The 18,488-nt window shown below is 27.8% G+C and overlaps 5 protein-coding genes across 6 annotated transcripts; all 5 read left to right on the top strand.

Moving 5' to 3' along the window:
- Positions 1-1,464, top strand: LOC140674526 (uncharacterized). The gene is made up of 3 exons (XM_072908117.1): positions 1-156; positions 788-1,112; positions 1,316-1,464. Exons 1-3 carry the CDS (start codon positions 66-68, stop codon positions 1,341-1,343), a joined length of 444 nt encoding a protein of 147 aa, XP_072764218.1. The 5' UTR covers positions 1-65; the 3' UTR covers positions 1,344-1,464.
- A 605-nt stretch (positions 1,465-2,069) lies between these two features.
- On the top strand, positions 2,070-3,874 carry LOC140674674 (uncharacterized). Of its 2 annotated transcripts, XR_012048266.1 has the most exons (7): positions 2,070-2,168; positions 2,296-2,338; positions 2,595-2,722; positions 2,847-3,078; positions 3,265-3,385; positions 3,493-3,579; positions 3,719-3,805. XR_012048266.1 is itself a non-coding variant. In XM_072908397.1 (6 exons), the coding sequence occupies exons 1-6, from the start codon at positions 2,121-2,123 to the stop codon at positions 3,807-3,809; spliced, it is 663 nt and encodes a 220-aa protein (XP_072764498.1). In that variant the 5' UTR covers positions 2,070-2,120; the 3' UTR covers positions 3,810-3,874. The 2 variants fall into 2 exon arrangements, 1 of the variants encoding a protein (XP_072764498.1); XM_072908397.1 differs by lacking the exon at positions 3,493-3,579 and having other exon boundaries at positions 3,719-3,874.
- Positions 3,875-7,035: 3,161 nt separating this feature from the next.
- On the top strand, positions 7,036-8,922 carry LOC140674632 (calaxin-like). The gene is made up of 4 exons (XM_072908311.1): positions 7,036-7,352; positions 7,791-7,908; positions 8,032-8,285; positions 8,541-8,922. Exons 1-4 carry the CDS (start codon positions 7,036-7,038, stop codon positions 8,761-8,763), a joined length of 912 nt encoding a protein of 303 aa, XP_072764412.1. The 3' UTR covers positions 8,764-8,922.
- Positions 8,923-9,815: 893 nt separating this feature from the next.
- Positions 9,816-12,032, top strand: LOC140674746 (uncharacterized). Its single transcript, XM_072908513.1, has 4 exons — positions 9,816-9,866; positions 10,377-10,998; positions 11,098-11,268; positions 11,560-12,032. Exons 1-4 carry the CDS (start codon positions 9,816-9,818, stop codon positions 12,030-12,032), a joined length of 1,317 nt encoding a protein of 438 aa, XP_072764614.1.
- A 1,608-nt stretch (positions 12,033-13,640) lies between these two features.
- Positions 13,641-15,616, top strand: LOC140674558 (uncharacterized). The gene is given in 6 exon segments (XM_072908173.1): positions 13,641-13,831; positions 14,190-14,219; positions 14,475-14,504; positions 14,765-14,794; positions 15,084-15,467; positions 15,469-15,616. Coding segments are annotated over 6 exon segments (648 nt in total). The 5' UTR covers positions 13,641-13,759; the 3' UTR covers positions 15,571-15,616.
- Positions 15,617-18,488: the final 2,872 nt, after the last annotated feature.

Raw genomic sequence — 18,488 nt, forward strand, 5'->3', positions numbered from 1 at the left:
GCCGATTTTCTTGTCGTCATTTAACACTGGACGCTCGTAGTACGTATACGATCACCATCGGCAGAATGTCAAGGATCGCGATCCTTGCGCTTGTTGCGCTTTTCGTCGCAGTTGCAGTTGCATTGCCAACGAATCCCTTGCCTCCGCAATCTCAAGGTAAACGAGAAAAAAAACAACAGAATTTAACCGTGGAAATAACTTGTGAAAGTGATGAAATGTGCTGAATATCGAATCATACGTGACGTTTACTGTTTCATTGAATTCTTATCCGGATTATAAGATAATGGAAAATATTTTAATATTTTTAAAATTTTAATCTCACGATTACAGAGACATGTCCTATATAAAATCGGAGTGTGTGTGTGTGTGTGTGTGTGTGTGTGTAAAACGCATATAGATGTAGTCCCCAAATATGGATTTTTTTACATATATGTATATTTATTTGTATATTATATGGTTCTGATTCAATTTTGTCTAAATTTTTAACAACATGCTTTATATGCATTAATATTTTGTCATTAAACACAAGTCAATTAGTTTATCCACTTTTTATGAGCACTGTTGACATTTAGAATTTATTATGTACACATTTTATGATTTATTATGTAAATACATTATATGCTCGTTAAAAAAACACATTAATCATACATTATCAAGCAATAAAAATCTTTAATATATTAAATTCACAATAAATTATTATTAATAACTTTTCAGAATTTACTTCCCAAAAGTAGCAGTTTAATTTTAATATTTTAAGATTAAAGTCTCTAAAAAACTTTTTATTCAGGTCTTCAAAGAATAATCATAGCAGCCTCGCCAGACGTCATTCGTTTTAAACGTTCTCCTCATGGATATGGCCGTGGTTTTGGCGGTGGATTCGGCGGTGGATTCGGCGGTGGATTCGGAGGCGGATACGGTGGTGGTTTTCGGGGACATGGTGGCTTTTATGGCAGACGAGGATACGGGGGATGCGGTGGAGGATGCGGTGGTGGATATCCTGGATACGGTGGAGGTTACGGTGGTGGTTCCTTCGCCAACAGCGGAGCCAATGCCGGTTCGATAAGCACGCCATTCGGCGGTGGTTCCTTTGCATCCTCATATGCTAATGCTGGGTAAATATGAGCAAAATGATTTGAGCAAGTTAATTTAAAGCTCGTTAAAGATATACGTTACAAAAAGCGTAAAATATATCTCTCGTCACAAACAATTTAGATGTAATTTTAATTACTTGTCATTCTAATCTTATCGATTATTATTTGTATCGTTATGTAATAATATTGTTAGCATATGTTTTATAATAATGTTATGATTGCAGCTCCGGTGGATATGGATATGGACGATGAAACTAGATCTAAAGACGCGATCAATATCATTGAAAGTGGACTCACTTAAATCAATTGCACTTGTGCAATTAATGTGTGTATAAGCATTTTCTTCATGTAATAAATTTATTTAAGAAAGAAATGAATCTCCCAATTTATCCTCTAATGTTTTTAATATATTAAAATTATCATTAGTTATCGATTTCATATAAATTGTTGATATTAGTAATTTAATGCGTCTCATCGTGTCTTGCAAGTTTTAAATCCGATATATTATTGAATGCTAATATTTTCTTCTATACCAATTTTATCAGCCTTTAATATACTAATGAATAATTCAGGCTATTGATTGTAGTCTTTATTACTCAATCCTCTACTTTCAACTGTTAAATATCCTTGATCACAGAAACGTCACAGCCACAGGAAGTATCATCTCATGCAATTTCGAGAAAAACACATCGCGTTTAGCAATCTTCTAATTAAAACACGATTCATTCTCTATTCAGCGGGGGAAAAAATTAATAATTAAAAAAATAATAAAAATATATTGCTCTCGATAAAATGCAATTACGCACACATGTCTATTTTCGTAGAATAATTGCACTTGCGTAATTTTGATCCACAGCGGTATGTTCGTTTATTCTTCGCCGGATGTTTCCGCCGAATGTTTTGAAAAACACCGCATACGCAAGTGCCTTTGTTCACACACATGATGCCTATAAAACGGCCTCATTAATCAGAGTGGCCTCTTAGAGTTCCATTTACATACCAAGAGCGACTTCGACGAACGATCAAAAAATGGAAATCAAGTTTCTCACGATTGTATTTACTGCTGTCGCGATTGGAGTAAGTTTTACAAATTAATTTCTCTCATATGCATCGTCTATTTATTGATACTTGGATTCCTTCGCTCTCCTATTAAATATGAATAAGTGCTAAGTGACAGTTGCCTTGATGAAAATATTAATTTTAGGTGCAATGCCGTTCGGTCGAACTTTCGAACATAAAAGACTTAGGTAAAAAGATTTTATACAATTTATCAGATATTGTATTAAAAATAATAAAAATTAATATATTAAATTAAAAATTAAATATTCCTGCATTCAATTATACGAGTGGTTAAGTAAGCGATTTGCGATTTTTATATATTCCAATTATTTAATTAAAGAAACAGAGTATAGTTTGCATAGATTTATATATTGTAAGACGCAAATTGCAACGCATCATTCTCGAATTAGAAAAAGATCACTGTATCGAGTAACTTTTTAATAGACGAAGAGGCTCCTGCAAATATGTCAGAGCAACTGAGAGAGCTAATTGCATCATATGAGAAAAACTTTGCAAAACTTGTCGGTTTTGCTATTAAACTAAGCAGAGATAAGGACAATGATAGACGAGAGGTATGTATATATTTCATAAAATGTGCTTAAATAAATTACAGAATATTAATTAATTAATTAGTTATTAATAAGATTTATTTATTATATTTAGACTAAAACCGACACATTTCATTGTTATTTTCAGATACAATTTTTGAATCAACTAAGCTCGCTTATCGATCAACTTACCCGAGAACAATCAAAAATGAACAGTATGTATGCTAACCTTGATAACGAAACAAATTTTATCTTGCAAACACCGAATAACAAGCCGACGATGACGAGTGTGAATAATGTAAAAGATTTAATCGATTATATGAAGGAGATTGATATTATCTACCAAGATGAAGACGTTACTGATGAACATATCCGGATCAGTAAATATTTTCTTTAACATTTAAGACATGTTTTTACATATAAAAAATGTTATTATTATTAATCAGTCAAAATAATATATTAATAAAATTCTAAATATTAAGTAACTAGCTGTATGAGCTAACATATGTGATTATGTGAATATTATATAAAATAATATAAGATAGTAAGTAAAAATTTTAATGTAGAACGAGCTGCTGAAGGAAACAAAGAAACTGCGTCCTTCACAGAGGAACGAATGACTAATATGCTAAATGATATCCAACATCAACTGATGCAAATTTACGAATGCTTAGACAAGCTATGCAAGTAAGATTGTTACAGAAATAATTGTAAAGAATGCAGATTGTCATTAACCAGTTAATGCGGAATTTATTTTTAAAAGTTATTTAACCTAATTTTTTTTTAATTTATAGCAGGTTTACTGGTATTATAAAGAAAACATACCACTAAATGACATTTGTATTACATCTTACTGAAATTTTGAGTTTTTATATCGAATGGTAATTTTTTATTTTACACGACGTGCATACACGTCGACCGCATCAAAATGAAGATTTAGATTGACGTGTATACACGTCGAACGTAGTTAACTGGTTAACATATTAGTTAATTAATAATTGATTTCAATATATTTTTTAGAAAACACCATTTGACATCAACAATCATCTCGGAAGAAACATCCAATGAAAATATTTTTCCCATCGGTCAGTCGAAAAAATCGATTGCGTAGAATAAATATACTGAAGAAAAAAATTCACACATATGATATTAAAGCTCTATAATATGCGAATATAAAAATATTAAACTTTAATATAGTTTTTTGATATAAAAGAAATTAGGAAAGGTCTATTTAATTATAATACATATGTGTGTATACTATTAAAAACATTTATACATCTTAATTAATTACATGTTACATTACTTATGCTACATAATTTCTATCGAATAATGTAAGCAAAATAATTTTAATAAAATAATTCTAAGCAAAAATTAATACAAAATATGTTTATCCGACCTGTTGTTGAATATCGCATTAAAATGTTTTTTCAACCTCGCCATTTGATACGTTTGATCGATAAAACGTAGTCGCCTTTAACGACGAAGTCCTCATTGAAACGGAAGGAGTTCTTTGTCACAAAACGGTAAGTTTTTTCCGATTTAATCGAATATGTCGATCATACTAGACGTATACTAAACAAACAAAAGATAGTAAAGTCGGTTTAATAAGTTTTAGCCAAATATTCTAATATCTTATAATTATTCTCATGCGATGATAGAGATAATGATGACAGAGACACTTTTTGTGTCTCTTTTACAGTGATAAATTATTAGTGATAATATTCTTTTGAGTAATTAAATGTACAATTGCTATTGACAATTATTTATTACTGTATTATGTTTTATGTAGAATTAAATATTTTAATTTAATTATAAATTATATAAATTTTTATTTGTAATCAATGTCATGCACAAATTAAAATAATAAAACATATATCTCGATAATATAATATTTCTGGAACATTTAATATCGATTCTTATTTATTTTTATACGTAATCCGTTTTTTTTTTATATAATTTGAATTTTCTAAAAATTTTTGCGTTCTTCAATAGTAAGACAGAATGATTCGTTTGACATGAAATCTTGTAGGATCTGGGAAATTGACCGTCATATCAGAAATTATATTATATATATATATACATATGTGTGTGTGCGATGGTATTTTTGATTCGTCTAAAGATTAAAATGAGATTCACATGCATGCTACATGCAATCTCGTTGCTAGTTGGAGAAGTTAAATTGAGGAAATCTATAGCGTTTCGAATTGAAAGTGTCGATCATTATCGCAGCACGATCTAATTTCATGTACTATCACGGTTCTCTTCCTGTAATAACCCGAATTTCATTAAATAAAGTTTTATTTATTCGCAAAATTATTAAATTTTCTAAAAAATTCACATTTAAATTAATTTGTGGGAAAGAAAGATAAGTAAGAATTAAAAAAAAAAAATTATATCATATAATTGTTTTTGGCAAAACATTTTTTGAAAAATACAAGACATAACTGTACATGTGTAAAATGATACAATAAGTAGTGATAAATCATATACAATACGACGAAAATAGTAGGAATTTATCCAAGATTAAAATTATGCTTTCAAAATTGCAATTCCGTGCGCTATAAATTGTCTTCTTGCGTTTGCGGAAACGATTCTTGATGCATGCGCGTTGTTAGAAATGATTATTTAAAGATAAGACATGCATTATTCAAAATAATCTTTTAAGGAATTGTATCTCATGTTTCAAGCGCTTTATTACTCCATTCACATAAATCTTATATTTAAAAATAATCATTTAAGAGTACAGAATTTTACAAAAACTTGACATTAAAAAGTCTCGTACTTTTAAATTAAATATCAATATATGTAAAATATATTTTTTGTAAAATTGTCAAATTGATTATGTATACATAAATTGTGGAAATTGAGAAAGACAGGTGTGCTTAAGTACTCCAAAGTATCTCGGTTTTCCGTGATCCACCTGGTACTGCGTGTTCGACCGAAACAAATCCCAAATAATGCACGAGTTTCGGACACAACTTGCGGCGCGAGTTATATTCATTATCTAATGAGAAAAGTTTTCACATTTTATCTTGTAAAACGATGGTGAGACATGAACTCTTTGCGATAGTGGTTTATTCAGGCTAAAATATATTGTAATATTAGATATAATAGCTTTTAAGTGTATTTTTCATATAATTTAAATTATTTTTATGTAAATTTCATTGCACTTTATATAATAATCTTATAGTAATCTTTTTCTTCTTCCTATAAAATGCAAATCACATTTTCTTTCTGCGTACACGCAGTTCAAGTTACAAGCATATAAATGCTTGATTTAAATTCATTAGAATATATTATTTGTGCCAAATGCACGCGAAAATGTACACAAGCTTCGCCGACAAAATTGACTGACAAGAAAATTACTCAAGTATGATCGTAAATAATAATAAATTGTTTGGATATAGGAGAGAAAGAGAGACGAAGCAATCTTTTGAGTTAAGTAGGCTTTGATTGATCGTTTGCAATTTTCGATTATTGTTAATAAAAGAGGCTATCTCTGTGATTTATTTCTTATCGATCAATCGACTGGAATGGCCATAATATCATGATAACGGTTTCTATTTTCATATATTTTTTTCTATTTATTTTAAGCAGATTTGCATTTTTATTAGAACCATAATTGTGCAATTTGATGCAACTTGCCAGCGAGGAAAGAAATCTTGATATATCTATCTGCAAATATTTAATTATATCACGGTACTTTATATTCATGATTATTATTTATTACGTTTTTATAAAATAAAATTAAAATGATAAAATATTATCTAATTGAATATAATACAATAAAATGAATTATGTGCATTATGATATTATTATTTCAGCGATATTAAATATAAAATTATTCTATGCTGCTACTCTTAATTCTACTGTACATATTTAAAAACAAAAAATAATTATTCAAATAATTTAATATCCTAGATCAACCAATCAATTTTCTCTAGAAAAAATAAATACATCTGTGACAAGTAGATACATAAGTTATATGTATATCTTTAAAAAATATTGCATAATTATTTTACTTCTGATATTAACATCTTGAAAATCTATTATTACAATTATCATTATTATGTGCTACTAGTTCTATTGCACATAATAAAGAACGAAAAACAATTGTCCAAATAATTCAATATTCTAAATTCTAGATCAAAGCCATTTATTTTTCTCTACAGACAATAAATACATGTGTTATATATTGAAAAATATTGCATAATTATTTTATTTTTGATAAAAAAAAATCTCAAAAGTCTATTATGTCAAAGGTCTCTAATAAATCACATCTGAACAATTTAAATTAAAATACCGACCAGTTTGAAACTTTTAGTCATTGAACCGGCATGTCCGAGCGACGGAGCGCCACGTCGACGGGGGAAGATCAGTCAGCCGTCGGCGTCGGCGTCGGCGTCGGCGTCGGCGCCGAGCGTGCGACCAGCATAAGCGTTCGTGCCGGCGCGACGCTCATGAAGAGCGTTTCCCTGTTCCTGACGAGCGGTCGCAAGGCATCTGTCAACTCGAAACGGCAGAGCACGTCCGGCAAAGGCGAGCCGCCGAGAAGGAGACGTCGTAAAAGGATGCCGGAAGGCGGGGGCGCGAGAAACTCCGCGTACATCGTCAAAGTGATCGAGTCTCTTAAAAAAAAGACAAGATTCTCCAGGCGAGTTTTGTGATTAACAATGCGTCGATAAATTCTCGCGCGATTAATCTTTAAGTACCTTATTTTGATTATCAGACGCATTAATCATTTCAATTCATCCTCTTTTGTACTCACAAGCGTATTATTGCGATTGTATTTATCGAAGTAATGAAAAACGCAATTATTCGCGTAAGAAAAAGTGAAGAATTCAATTAAGAAAGATTTACGGAAAGAATTGATAAAAGAATACTTTTAAAAATTTATTAAAATTAATGAATTAGTGAACAATCAAATTGTGGCTTACACAAATAAGAGTCTAATAAGAATTAAACTCTAATGTAAATCATGTTACTTAATAATTTTATATAGAAAATAAATAAACATTAGAATCGTTTTAAATATTATTGTTTATCTATTATAACTATTAAATTACTATTTAACGTATGCTTGGTTTGTCAGAGTGGAGTTAGATAGTCTCTGCAAACTTTACAAGAAATTAACTACCAATTCGAATCAACAACAAGTTGAACGATCGATATCCATTGGTAGAAGGCCACAATCGAGGTCAGCTGTCGAGGTAATTTTATGCCATTATAAATATTTATTAATTCAAAATTAAAAATGCTTAAATTCTTATATAAAGAAAAATTACATTTGCAATTACTATAAAATATTTAAAAATATCTAATTGTCATCTCAGGGAATCGACAGGAGTATTTTTCGAGAACTCCTCCACAATACATTTCACGTGATTACGGAGGATACTTTAGTGGAGCGTCTATTCTGCTGCTGGGATCGAGAGATCGAGGGCGTGATTCGATTGGAGCCTTGGATCATGGGACTTGACGTGTTTTTGCGAGGCAGTCTACGTGACAGGATCACTTTCTGCTTTCGTGTATACGACCTGAATAACGATGGATATATCACAAAGGACGAAATCTTTCAATTACTCAAGTAAGATAATTAAAACTTTATCTCATTACAATCTTATTTTTTATAGCATTCGCGCAGTCGTGTAAACAATTATTGTATTAAAAATATTATAATTTTTTATTGTATTGTAGTATGTGATATACATTATAATTTAATTAATTTTATTACCGAGTTTTATTTTGTTTATTTTATTTTACAATTAATTTTATTACGGAATTATTCACTTACAATTATGAAAAATTCTTTCATTTATTTATAGTTTATTCATGTATTTAGAAACTGCTTGATAAAACAGCCTGGTGAAGAGGATCCAGATGAAGGAGTGAAAGACTTATCGGAACTGGCCTTGAAGAAACTCGACGTCGATCACGATGGTAAAATATCGTTCCGTGATTATGAAACGGCAATTAAAGAAGAACCGTTGTTATTAGAAGCATTCGGACAATGTTTGCCTACCGAAGAAAACTGTGCAGCCTTTTTGGCGACGCTTCAACCCTGAAGATCACCCTTTCTAAATTTTACCTAATATATGTATATACGTTTTATTTAGAATATATTTTTAACAATCTCAATATTAGTGTCACTCTCTTGTATGAAAATTACATGTAATATTATATTTTTTCCTTAAAACTTCCTTTATTATAATAATATCATTATTTAAAATAATATTTATAAATGTAAGAATAATTGCGAGATACACAAAAGCAAATCAGTTTAATTGAATACTTGTATATGTAATTGAGTAGAAAATGTACAAATATATGCAACTGCCTAACGTGACGTTGAAATATTTATTATTCTCGTTTCTCTCATCTTGAGCTTGTTCTCGTAATTAATGTTCGATGAAATATCGACTACGGTTAATTAATTGTGATACGTTATCGAAAGTAATATATTATGTGCTGAAATATTAACTCTTTCAATTAAGAATTAATATTTATAGTTTTTTAATAATTCTCTTTGCATTAAGCTGTTTTTTTTTTTTTTGCAAATAGAAATAAAAAATTAACGGAGTGTGCTAAAGATTTAATCTTATTTAAATTATACAGATCTATTAAGTTTTGCGATTTAAATTTTTATAATAAATATAATATATTAAATATGATTTAAATCCAGTTCTTATTATTTAAATTATATCCTATAAATAAAAAGCAAAACTACAAATTTTACAAGGTAAATGCAAGCTTAAGAAAAAACAATTCTTATTTGTTATTGCAAAATTATTTTTAACTGTTATTTATCATATAACAACAGAATACTGACATTGCTTAATGGTTAAACGTTATCTAAGAAATCATGCCATGAAATCATTTCTGTATAATAAAATACTACTCGATAAATGGTATTTTAATCATCAATCTAAACAATCTCTAATAATCTGCATGCGGATAAAAAAAGAAACGATAAAGAGTTTAATGGTAACAACAAATCTCGATATGCTATGACTATCGTAAAAGTCGTTAAAATTGGACAATAATCGGAAATGCTCGATATTAATTTTACGATCATATTTAAAGCAGTTGCGTTTATATCGTTATAGTAAATGGTAAAATGTGGCCGGGCACCTCGGTTTTGATCATTATTAACCCGTTGATTCTTTTGGTAATATAAACTTAAATAAGAAATTTAAAAAATTCTTCAGTTTTTGCTTAATTAAAATTAATATTTTGCTACAAATGGAAATATTTCTTTTATTTTAATAAGTAAAACAAAATATTATTAAATTATAGTATTTCTTCACGTTGAATCTTTGAGTCTTTCTATTTAAGTTTAGTGCAAAAGAATATTACCAAAAAATGTAATGAAATAGTTTTTCGTGATAATTATAACAAAAATAAGACAAATAATGAGAGGTGATGATGCATATTTCCTTAAAACATGTGTTTCCTTTCTTTATTCTTGTCATTTTTTATCGCATACTTTTCTTGCTTTATCTTATTGATTCAATTCAGCCTAAAAAATATTTAAATATTAATATTAAAAATATACAAAATAGAATATTATATTAATATAATATTATATTATATAATTAATATTTATAATATGTAATAATTTTTATAGCCGCATATATTTTTATGTAATTTTGTGCAATAGATTACTTTTTTTTATTAGGTTTATTCTTTGCCGACAAACATCGATTGGAATGATTTGCAGTATGATCCAGATTCGGTTGCTCAAAATGAGAATGTTTTGAAGCTTTTTCTACAATTGGCAGTGCATACGGCAAATCGTTTAATGCATTTGAGAAATGAAACTGATAAAGACTACGATTGTAATGGACGCAACGATAATTTATCACCTTCGATAACTGAAGCTCCCGTAATGCAATCGTTACTTCAAGCAAATCCAGAACGGCCTGACGAGAGTCCAAACGAAATTCAGAATCACTCATTTATCATTGATTCTGAAATAAAAAGTAATGACCAAGTTTTACAAGAAAATTTGGATAAAGATCAAACAGCTCTCCACAATTCTATACAATCACAGGAATTGTATGATCCAAGTAGCTTTCAAGTTACTGATGTTGCACCCAATTCAAAGGCGAAGAGGAATTTAATACCAATGCTTGTACAAAATGTTCAAAGCACAGCATCTGATATTGTCAAACGTAATCACGATGTCCATAAACCTGATACTTCGCAAAAAGCAATTAATTTACATACAACAAGCAATTCATTAAATGCGGATGAATTTAGTTCTAACGAACAACATTCTCAGAATTCAACAGTAAACGGTATTAGTGAAAGATTATTTAATTCAAACAATTTAGTAAAAAACATTTCAAATGCAATTATAAATAATTTAACTGACACTGTAAGTAAATTTCTTTCAGAATCAGAAAATGTGCAGGAGTCGGCGCCTGTCGAAGTGGGTCAACGATTCTTTGGCATCGATATAGCAAAAAATATTCCGGATATGAATATTATAAATGATTTACACAAGAATGTGAATCAACTTAACCAATGGTCACAAAATATACAAGAGCAGTTAGATAGAAACAATGGTGTGAGTCCGAAATTTCTTGATTCATCTGCGATTAAAAATTTTGATAATAGTTTAAATCCACAGCTTGTGGATAATTTACCTATGTTGAATCAGATTTTGTCGAATGCGAAACATTTCCTAGAATTGGTGATTAAGTTTCTACCAGAAACAGAGAATGCAAAGAATAGAAAAAATTTACTGAATCATATTTCACAATTTCACAACGCGTTTCTGAATGCTGTTAAACAAGTAGGAAGTAAATTTGACGATAATGTAATTTATAATCAACAAAATTTAAATGACAATTCAGGAAATGACATTAATGAGCCAGCTGATGCATCTGAAGGAAATAATAAAAAAACAGAAAATAACAATTTGTCGGAAAATTCGAAAGCAGAGAACAGCGATAGACAATCTGTTCCTATCAGTGATGAAATAATAAAGCCGGAAGCATTTGAAAATATCAATGGAATGAGAACAAATGAACAATTAAATTCGAAGAATTTATTTCAAGAAAACAAAATCAGTGAATTTTCGAAAGAATTTGCGATTGAGAAACCACTCAATCAATTGGAATCTCATGCATTACAAATATCGTCGATTACAGAATATCAAGACAAGAATTCGAGCAACACGCAGGATTTACAAGATTTTGCAAACATAAACAGATTTAATTTGGAAAAACCAAAGGAACTTCAAAATAATCTATCCACTAATATCAGGATGAGACGATCAATTGAACATCGAAATACTCGCGTGGATAAATTTATTAAATTAGAATAATTATTCTCGTTTAATCTATTCTAATCTCAGAGTAAGTATCTAGAATATATGTAAATGTATATGTATAATAATAACAGTATTAAAAATGAGAATAATTATACAATTATGATATAATATTTGTAACAGTAATTATAAATAAATTTATTACATATAAAGTTTTAATTAATTTTAATTAATTAATTAGTAATTAATTTTATAACTTTTATTATATTTACGCTTAAAAATCAATTGACCGTGAATGATTAGAACATATTGGCCTTTATGCTTTGATCAATTTAATTCGTACAACTGCCAACAATATACAAAACTTTTCAAACTTTTTTCGCATACATATGTATAAAATAAACAATACATATATTGTGACTTGAAAATCTAAAATTCATTTTACATATAATACACTTTTTTTAACACTCTAATTATAATTTTTATTAATTATGTTCATTTGTGATAAAAATATTTTTATAAAAAAAATCAGCTTAGTTTGAGAACAATATTTTACATTTCCAAAAGAATCAAAATTATCGAGGACAAAACATTTGATAATAAAACATAAGATTTCTTATTAATAAGATATCTTATGCAGACAATTTTCAATAAAAATATATGATAAAGAATATATAAATGTAAAATATATATAATATTTTAAAAATTAAACAAAATTAATGTACATTTATTTCACAGATTCATATAGGCATGAGAAGCTTTACACAAATGTAGTTTACATATAATAATATATTATAACATTTAATAATATAATCCCAGTATTCTATTGCACACGCATCACTGAAGAAAAATATATTGTATCTGTCATTCCAAAAATCAGTTTGGAATTCTGAGATAGATATACAGAACGTATTTGTAAAATAAATACTTTGATGTAATTAATAAAATTATAATATTACTGGTGAAAAAATAAAACACTAAAAATTTAAAAGAAATTGCGTTATTTTTTTTAATGTATAAAATAAAATTAACTAAAATAAAATATAAGTAAAAATATTATGTAGGAAGAACATATCAATTGATGACGATTTATAAAGAGTCGTTATTAAAGATTTTATATATTTTATTTCAAAACTAGCAATAAAAGATAATTATTAAATATTATTTGCTTCGTTATTATATAGATACTGATTAAAAATTTACAAATATCAAAATAAGCTATAGAGATAATAAAAAAATTTGTACAATATATACTATTAAAACATTGTTGAAGTGACAGCTATAAAATAATGAAACAAAAAGCAAAAAATAAAAAGTAAAGGTCATCAAAGAATTATTTATGCAACAGTTCTTTGAAACAATTGTATGTTGTCACAATTGATGCAATAAATGTTTCTTTGATTGTAATTGTCCGCACGTTAATCCATGAAAGAACAATGACAAGGTTGACAATTCGGAACATAAAGATAACAGTCAATCTCGCGGCAAGCTAAATAGCGTAGGTGTTAATTTCAGCATTCGTCGTAAATAAATGACCGTGACGGTGTGAAAATAACAGTCGCGACTTGATTCGCGCTCGCGCGATTCGCGAAAGTCGCGCTCCACGGCTGTATATCGATCTGTAACGCGTGCGTTCGCCGGTACGGACTTATCACGAGGTGATTACGGTCGATTGTGAATTAACCTAGCTGTTGGTTTGCCCGGTTAGAGCTCAGTCTTTTAATTTTCGCATGTCTCGAGCACCGTGGTAGCTTGTTGCATATACAAATGTCAGTTTAATTCACATGCAGTACAGAAACAATTACGTTATGACGTATTTGACAATATTGTGCGTCCTAGCGCTGATCAGTGCTCAAGTAAGGATAACAAAGCAAGTAGGAAAGCAGCTAGTTAGATAATGACACTGCTAGAACACATTAAAAACTTTTGCCTCTCTATTATAAAAAAGAATTTCTATAAATTATATGTAAAAGAAATATATTTTTTATAGATACAATAATTATTATATTAATTTAAAGTTATTGTGTATTCAAAATAAACGTGTGCGAATGTTATTTATAAGTGCAATTGGAAGTTATATTGAAAGTTATATTAATTTTTCATAATTATCGTTAAAATCTTAATTAACAATTTATTGTATATTTGTCAAAATTTTAAAGTATAGATAGGATCATTAAATAAATTTAATTAACATATTGTTCGCACATCTTTCAGGCACATTCGCAGCCGCAGTTGCAAGATGAGGTAAGAAACTTAAAGTGATAAATAAAAATATAATTAATTTTTTGTTGCAATAATTCAAGAATTATGTATTAATTTTTACGAATAAATTAATCTTTAAAAGATATGGCGAGTGCAATTATCGTTATTCTAATCAAACACGATTTAATGTCAAGTCTTATACATACGATTAATAAGAGACTCTTTTAAGTCACATATTTAAAAATATAATAATATTAAAAAAATTTAATTATAACACATTGTTCGCACATCTTTCAGGCACCTTCGCAGACGCAGTTCCAAGATGACGTAAGAAATTTTAAATAATAAATAAAAATAGAATAAATTTTTTTGTTGCAATATTTTGAGAATTATGTATTAATTTTTACGAATAAATTAATCTTTAAAGGAATATGTTGAGTGCAGTTATTGATGTTATTCTAATCAAACACGATTTAATGTCAAGTCTTATACATACGATTAATAAGAGACTCTTTTAAGTCACATATTTAAAAATATAATAATATTAAAAAAATTTAATTATAACACATTGTTCGCACATCTTTCAGGCACCTTCGCAGACGCAGTTCCAAGATGACGTAAGAAATTTTAAATAATAAATAAAAATAGAATAAATTTTTTTGTTGCAATATTTCGAGAATTATATATTAATTTTTACGAATAAATTAATCTTTAAAGGAATATGTTGAGTGCAGTTATTGATGTTATTCTAATCAAACACGATTTAATGTCAAGTCTTATACATACGATTAATAAGAGACTCTTTTAAGTCACATATTTAAAAATATAATAAAATATAATAAAAGATATTTCTACTAAAGCTTAAAAGTATTCTAAAATAATTCGTAATACTAATACACTTTATAGGCAGCCACGCTCGTCCATAACAAGAATATAAATATCATCGTGAATATAGATCCAGAGGAGGTAGCTAATGAATTGTGGAAGCTAATAGAAGCCCGTCTAAGTGACCGTACCGGTCATCTCACCAACTCGAAGAGTGTCATCGACGAGCTCCAAAGAGCTGTGCTGCCCCTTATGTTATCCACGAGGAGAACGTCACAGTCCATTTTGCAAGTAGCGAACCAACTCGATAAGATCACCCGAAGAGCGCTCACTAGAGATACGCCGAATATAGATAATCTGGACGAAGAAATAATAGTGAGAGACGTAGTGGCGGACATGATGGCTACCCTGAAGATGATCTTCTCGAAATTACTCCAATCGAAAATCGACGAGGCGGACAAGACAAAACCCGCAGAAGAATGATTCACATTCCTGATATGAAAAGAACGATTATATGAATGTCAGAATCAAGATACGCATAAAGGATATCCTCGATGTAGTTCATTAATTTGATTAATTTCAGATCTCGTGTCTGTTGAAAAGAAAAAATTATATGATCGAAAAATATTTATAAAATTAATTGTATCGAATTATATGTATAATCTAATTATTTGTTAAATTTTATTAGGAAAAAAATACGTCTAATATTTGGTCTTTTTTCTTTTTGTAAATAAATATAACATAATTTAGCAAAAAAAATATTTTTTTAATTCCAAGAGTTTCCCATAATGTTCTTATGCAAATTTTATGCATTTAACACAACATTTTAAATAAATCATATATTATTATAATAAACCGTATAATTTGCATTGTTCTTTCTGTTTGTTAAGATTTTTTTATCAAGTGTTTTGCTAGATAATTTTAGTGATAATTTTAGAATCACATAACATTTTGTTTTTATAATCTCACGAGACTATTTTATCATTTTTGTATTTTTAAGTACACTGACAAAAAAACTATCTTAAAACAAAAAAATTTTACTTAATTCAAGAAAACTATTTATTTGATTGATCCTAATTATGTATTTACTTGTACTTAAAACTTCTATTTGCTTGAGTAAGTATATTAAAAAAAGTAAATGTTAAGTAAGTACATTTACTTATTATAAAATATATACTATTTTTATATTTTAATTTTATAAAATATTTATCAAAATGCATTTTTTAATTAGAAAAAAACTTTAATTTTTTAATTTAACAAAATAATATACTTTAATTAATAAATAATATTATATATTTTATAAAAATGGTATTTAAATGTCTAAAAAAATATGTAGATAGAAAATAATATACTCAATATAAAATATGCAAATTTACTTAAAATTATATACTTCTATTTAAATAAAATAAATAATTCCGTCCATCGAAAGCAAAGGTTTCAAGAAAATACATTTACTTGATTTAAAAGAACTTTTCCCCTCATCCTTCAAACAACATATTTCAGATAATATGGTAAAATTATTACAACTTGGTGAAATAGATTTTCTCTTCCCTTGTGGAAACAAAGACAAATTAATCTTTGGATTCATAAAGGACATAGATAGCAATATAAGAAAATGTAATGAAAATATCAGATTCGAGATCAGAAACCATGTTGTTCCAAAGTTACAAAATATTCCTTCTCAAATTTGGTAGCAATCATTCACTGAATTGTGTAGCTCAAACATCAAATTAAAAAAAGAATATCCTGACATATTAATTGCACAAGCAGATAAAGGCAATATTACGCTAGCATTAGAAAAAACTACATACAACAGATGAACAATTTATTCAAAGATAAAAACACTTATAAGAATAAATAAGAAAAGAATTATTGTTCTACTATATATCGCGCTATGTTGACGACATATTGTTAGCAGCCCCAAAAAATGCAATTCAAAAAATAATTGACATATTCAACTCGTATCACGATAGAATCAAATTCACGGTTGAAATAAAACAAAATAGAAGCATAAATTTTCTTGACTTAAAAATTGATGCTACATTAGTTATTTGTATTTTTAATGTATAATAATATCAAAAATAACCTTTTATATATAACTAGATAAAAATAAAAAATATCTGTTATAAGTTCAAACTAAATAAAGATATTAGACTAGTTAAAGAAAGAGCAATTAAACTTTTTAAACATTTATTATTGTTATAATAAATGTATATTGTTTTTAAGACATTTGTTTTTTTACAAAATTTTTATTTTTTTATCTAAATATACTATATGTATATTGCATTGTATCGGTAAATTCAAATAAAATGTTAATGATTCTTAAAAAAAGAGTTTTCTTATTCAATAGTTTTTGTTACTCAAATTAATTATTATTATTATATTCGAATAACACCACAGTTTTTATATCAACTAGATTTAATAGATAACTTAAAAAGCTTAATTTCAATTTATAATTAACTTACGTTACTTTTGTTCGTTAATATAGAACATTTTTTATATATTTAATATTTTGTTTTATTTTAAAAAAATAAGGTTGTACATAAATTAAAAATAATTTTATTTAAATACTTTACTGTATTCTAATAAGATATTAAATATTAAATTTAATATTCCATTAATTGATCCATTGCAAAACATTTGTTAATTAAAGTTGTAAATTAAAAGTCACAATTAACTTACACTTGCACAAATTTACGAGACATTTGATATTTAAAGTGTTTAAATAATGTGTTTAAGTTTAAGAATTATAGAGCAATAAATTATGTTTAAATAATCTATTTTACAATGTTATATTTAACTTTATACTTAAACTTTTGCTTAAAATAAAAAAAAATCTCAATAATTATTAAGAAAAAGGGGGTTTGCGTTATTTACCATTAAAAATTCGTATATTTATATATTTCATTACATAAGCTTAATGTATTTAGCTCGATGGAAGATCAAAGACGTTACAATTTTACAATTTTGCACGCCAATTAATAGTATCGCAAAAAATAAATTGAATTTATATGTTCATTCAGGCACACGATAACACTGATCGCTCGATGCATTTGATAAAATCGGCAATTTCCTATTACATCCGATGCAAATTCTAAAATGACTTTTAAATCTATAACCGTGAAAGGTTGCAGATAATATTCTCTACAACAGTCTTTCTAGGACAGTCATTTCTATATAACATGTGCCATGCGATCAATCAAAGAAGTCGAAACGAACCTCGATCGATCATCATATCTTCCACGATGATTTCTTATCGAATTCTCTGCTGCTTAGTAAGTAAATTATTCTTCGTATTTGTGGAGTGAACAAAATTGTCAAATTTAGTTTATATATTTTAAACGTTATACGATTCTTTTTTTTGTACATTTTTTTTAATCTCCAATTTTTTACTTGTTCTGAAATTATTTACTCTAACAAAAGTAGGGATAGTATCCGTGCAGTTTAATTTAGTTTTAAACTTCTTCTCTCTTTCATAAGTTCCTG

This window comes from Anoplolepis gracilipes, chromosome 16 (genome assembly GCF_047496725.1).
Source record: "Anoplolepis gracilipes chromosome 16, ASM4749672v1, whole genome shotgun sequence".
Taxonomy (NCBI): domain Eukaryota; kingdom Metazoa; phylum Arthropoda; class Insecta; order Hymenoptera; family Formicidae; genus Anoplolepis; species Anoplolepis gracilipes.

Coding starts and splice junctions, on each gene's coding strand:
- LOC140674746 (XM_072908513.1), top strand. CDS start 9,816: ATGTGGCCGGGCACCTCGGTTTTGATCATTATTAACCCGTTGATTCTT. Junction 9,867..10,376: donor TTAACCCGTTGATTCTTTTG/GTAATATAAACT, acceptor TTTTTTTATTAG/GTTTATTCTTTGCCGACAAA. Junction 11,269..11,559: donor GCAGTTAGATAGAAACAATG/GTGTGAGTCCGA, acceptor ATGACAATTCAG/GAAATGACATTAATGAGCCA.
- LOC140674526 (XM_072908117.1), top strand. CDS start 66: ATGTCAAGGATCGCGATCCTTGCGCTTGTTGCGCTTTTCGTCGCAGTT. Junction 157..787: donor CTTGCCTCCGCAATCTCAAG/GTAAACGAGAAA, acceptor CTTTTTATTCAG/GTCTTCAAAGAATAATCATA. Junction 1,113..1,315: donor TCCTCATATGCTAATGCTGG/GTAAATATGAGC, acceptor TTATGATTGCAG/CTCCGGTGGATATGGATATG.
- LOC140674674 (XM_072908397.1), top strand. CDS start 2,121: ATGGAAATCAAGTTTCTCACGATTGTATTTACTGCTGTCGCGATTGGA. Junction 2,169..2,295: donor TTACTGCTGTCGCGATTGGA/GTAAGTTTTACA, acceptor TATTAATTTTAG/GTGCAATGCCGTTCGGTCGA. Junction 2,723..2,846: donor AGGACAATGATAGACGAGAG/GTATGTATATAT, acceptor TGTTATTTTCAG/ATACAATTTTTGAATCAACT.
- LOC140674632 (XM_072908311.1), top strand. CDS start 7,036: ATGTCCGAGCGACGGAGCGCCACGTCGACGGGGGAAGATCAGTCAGCC. Junction 7,353..7,790: donor AAAAAGACAAGATTCTCCAG/GCGAGTTTTGTG, acceptor TTGGTTTGTCAG/AGTGGAGTTAGATAGTCTCT. Junction 7,909..8,031: donor AATCGAGGTCAGCTGTCGAG/GTAATTTTATGC, acceptor TTGTCATCTCAG/GGAATCGACAGGAGTATTTT.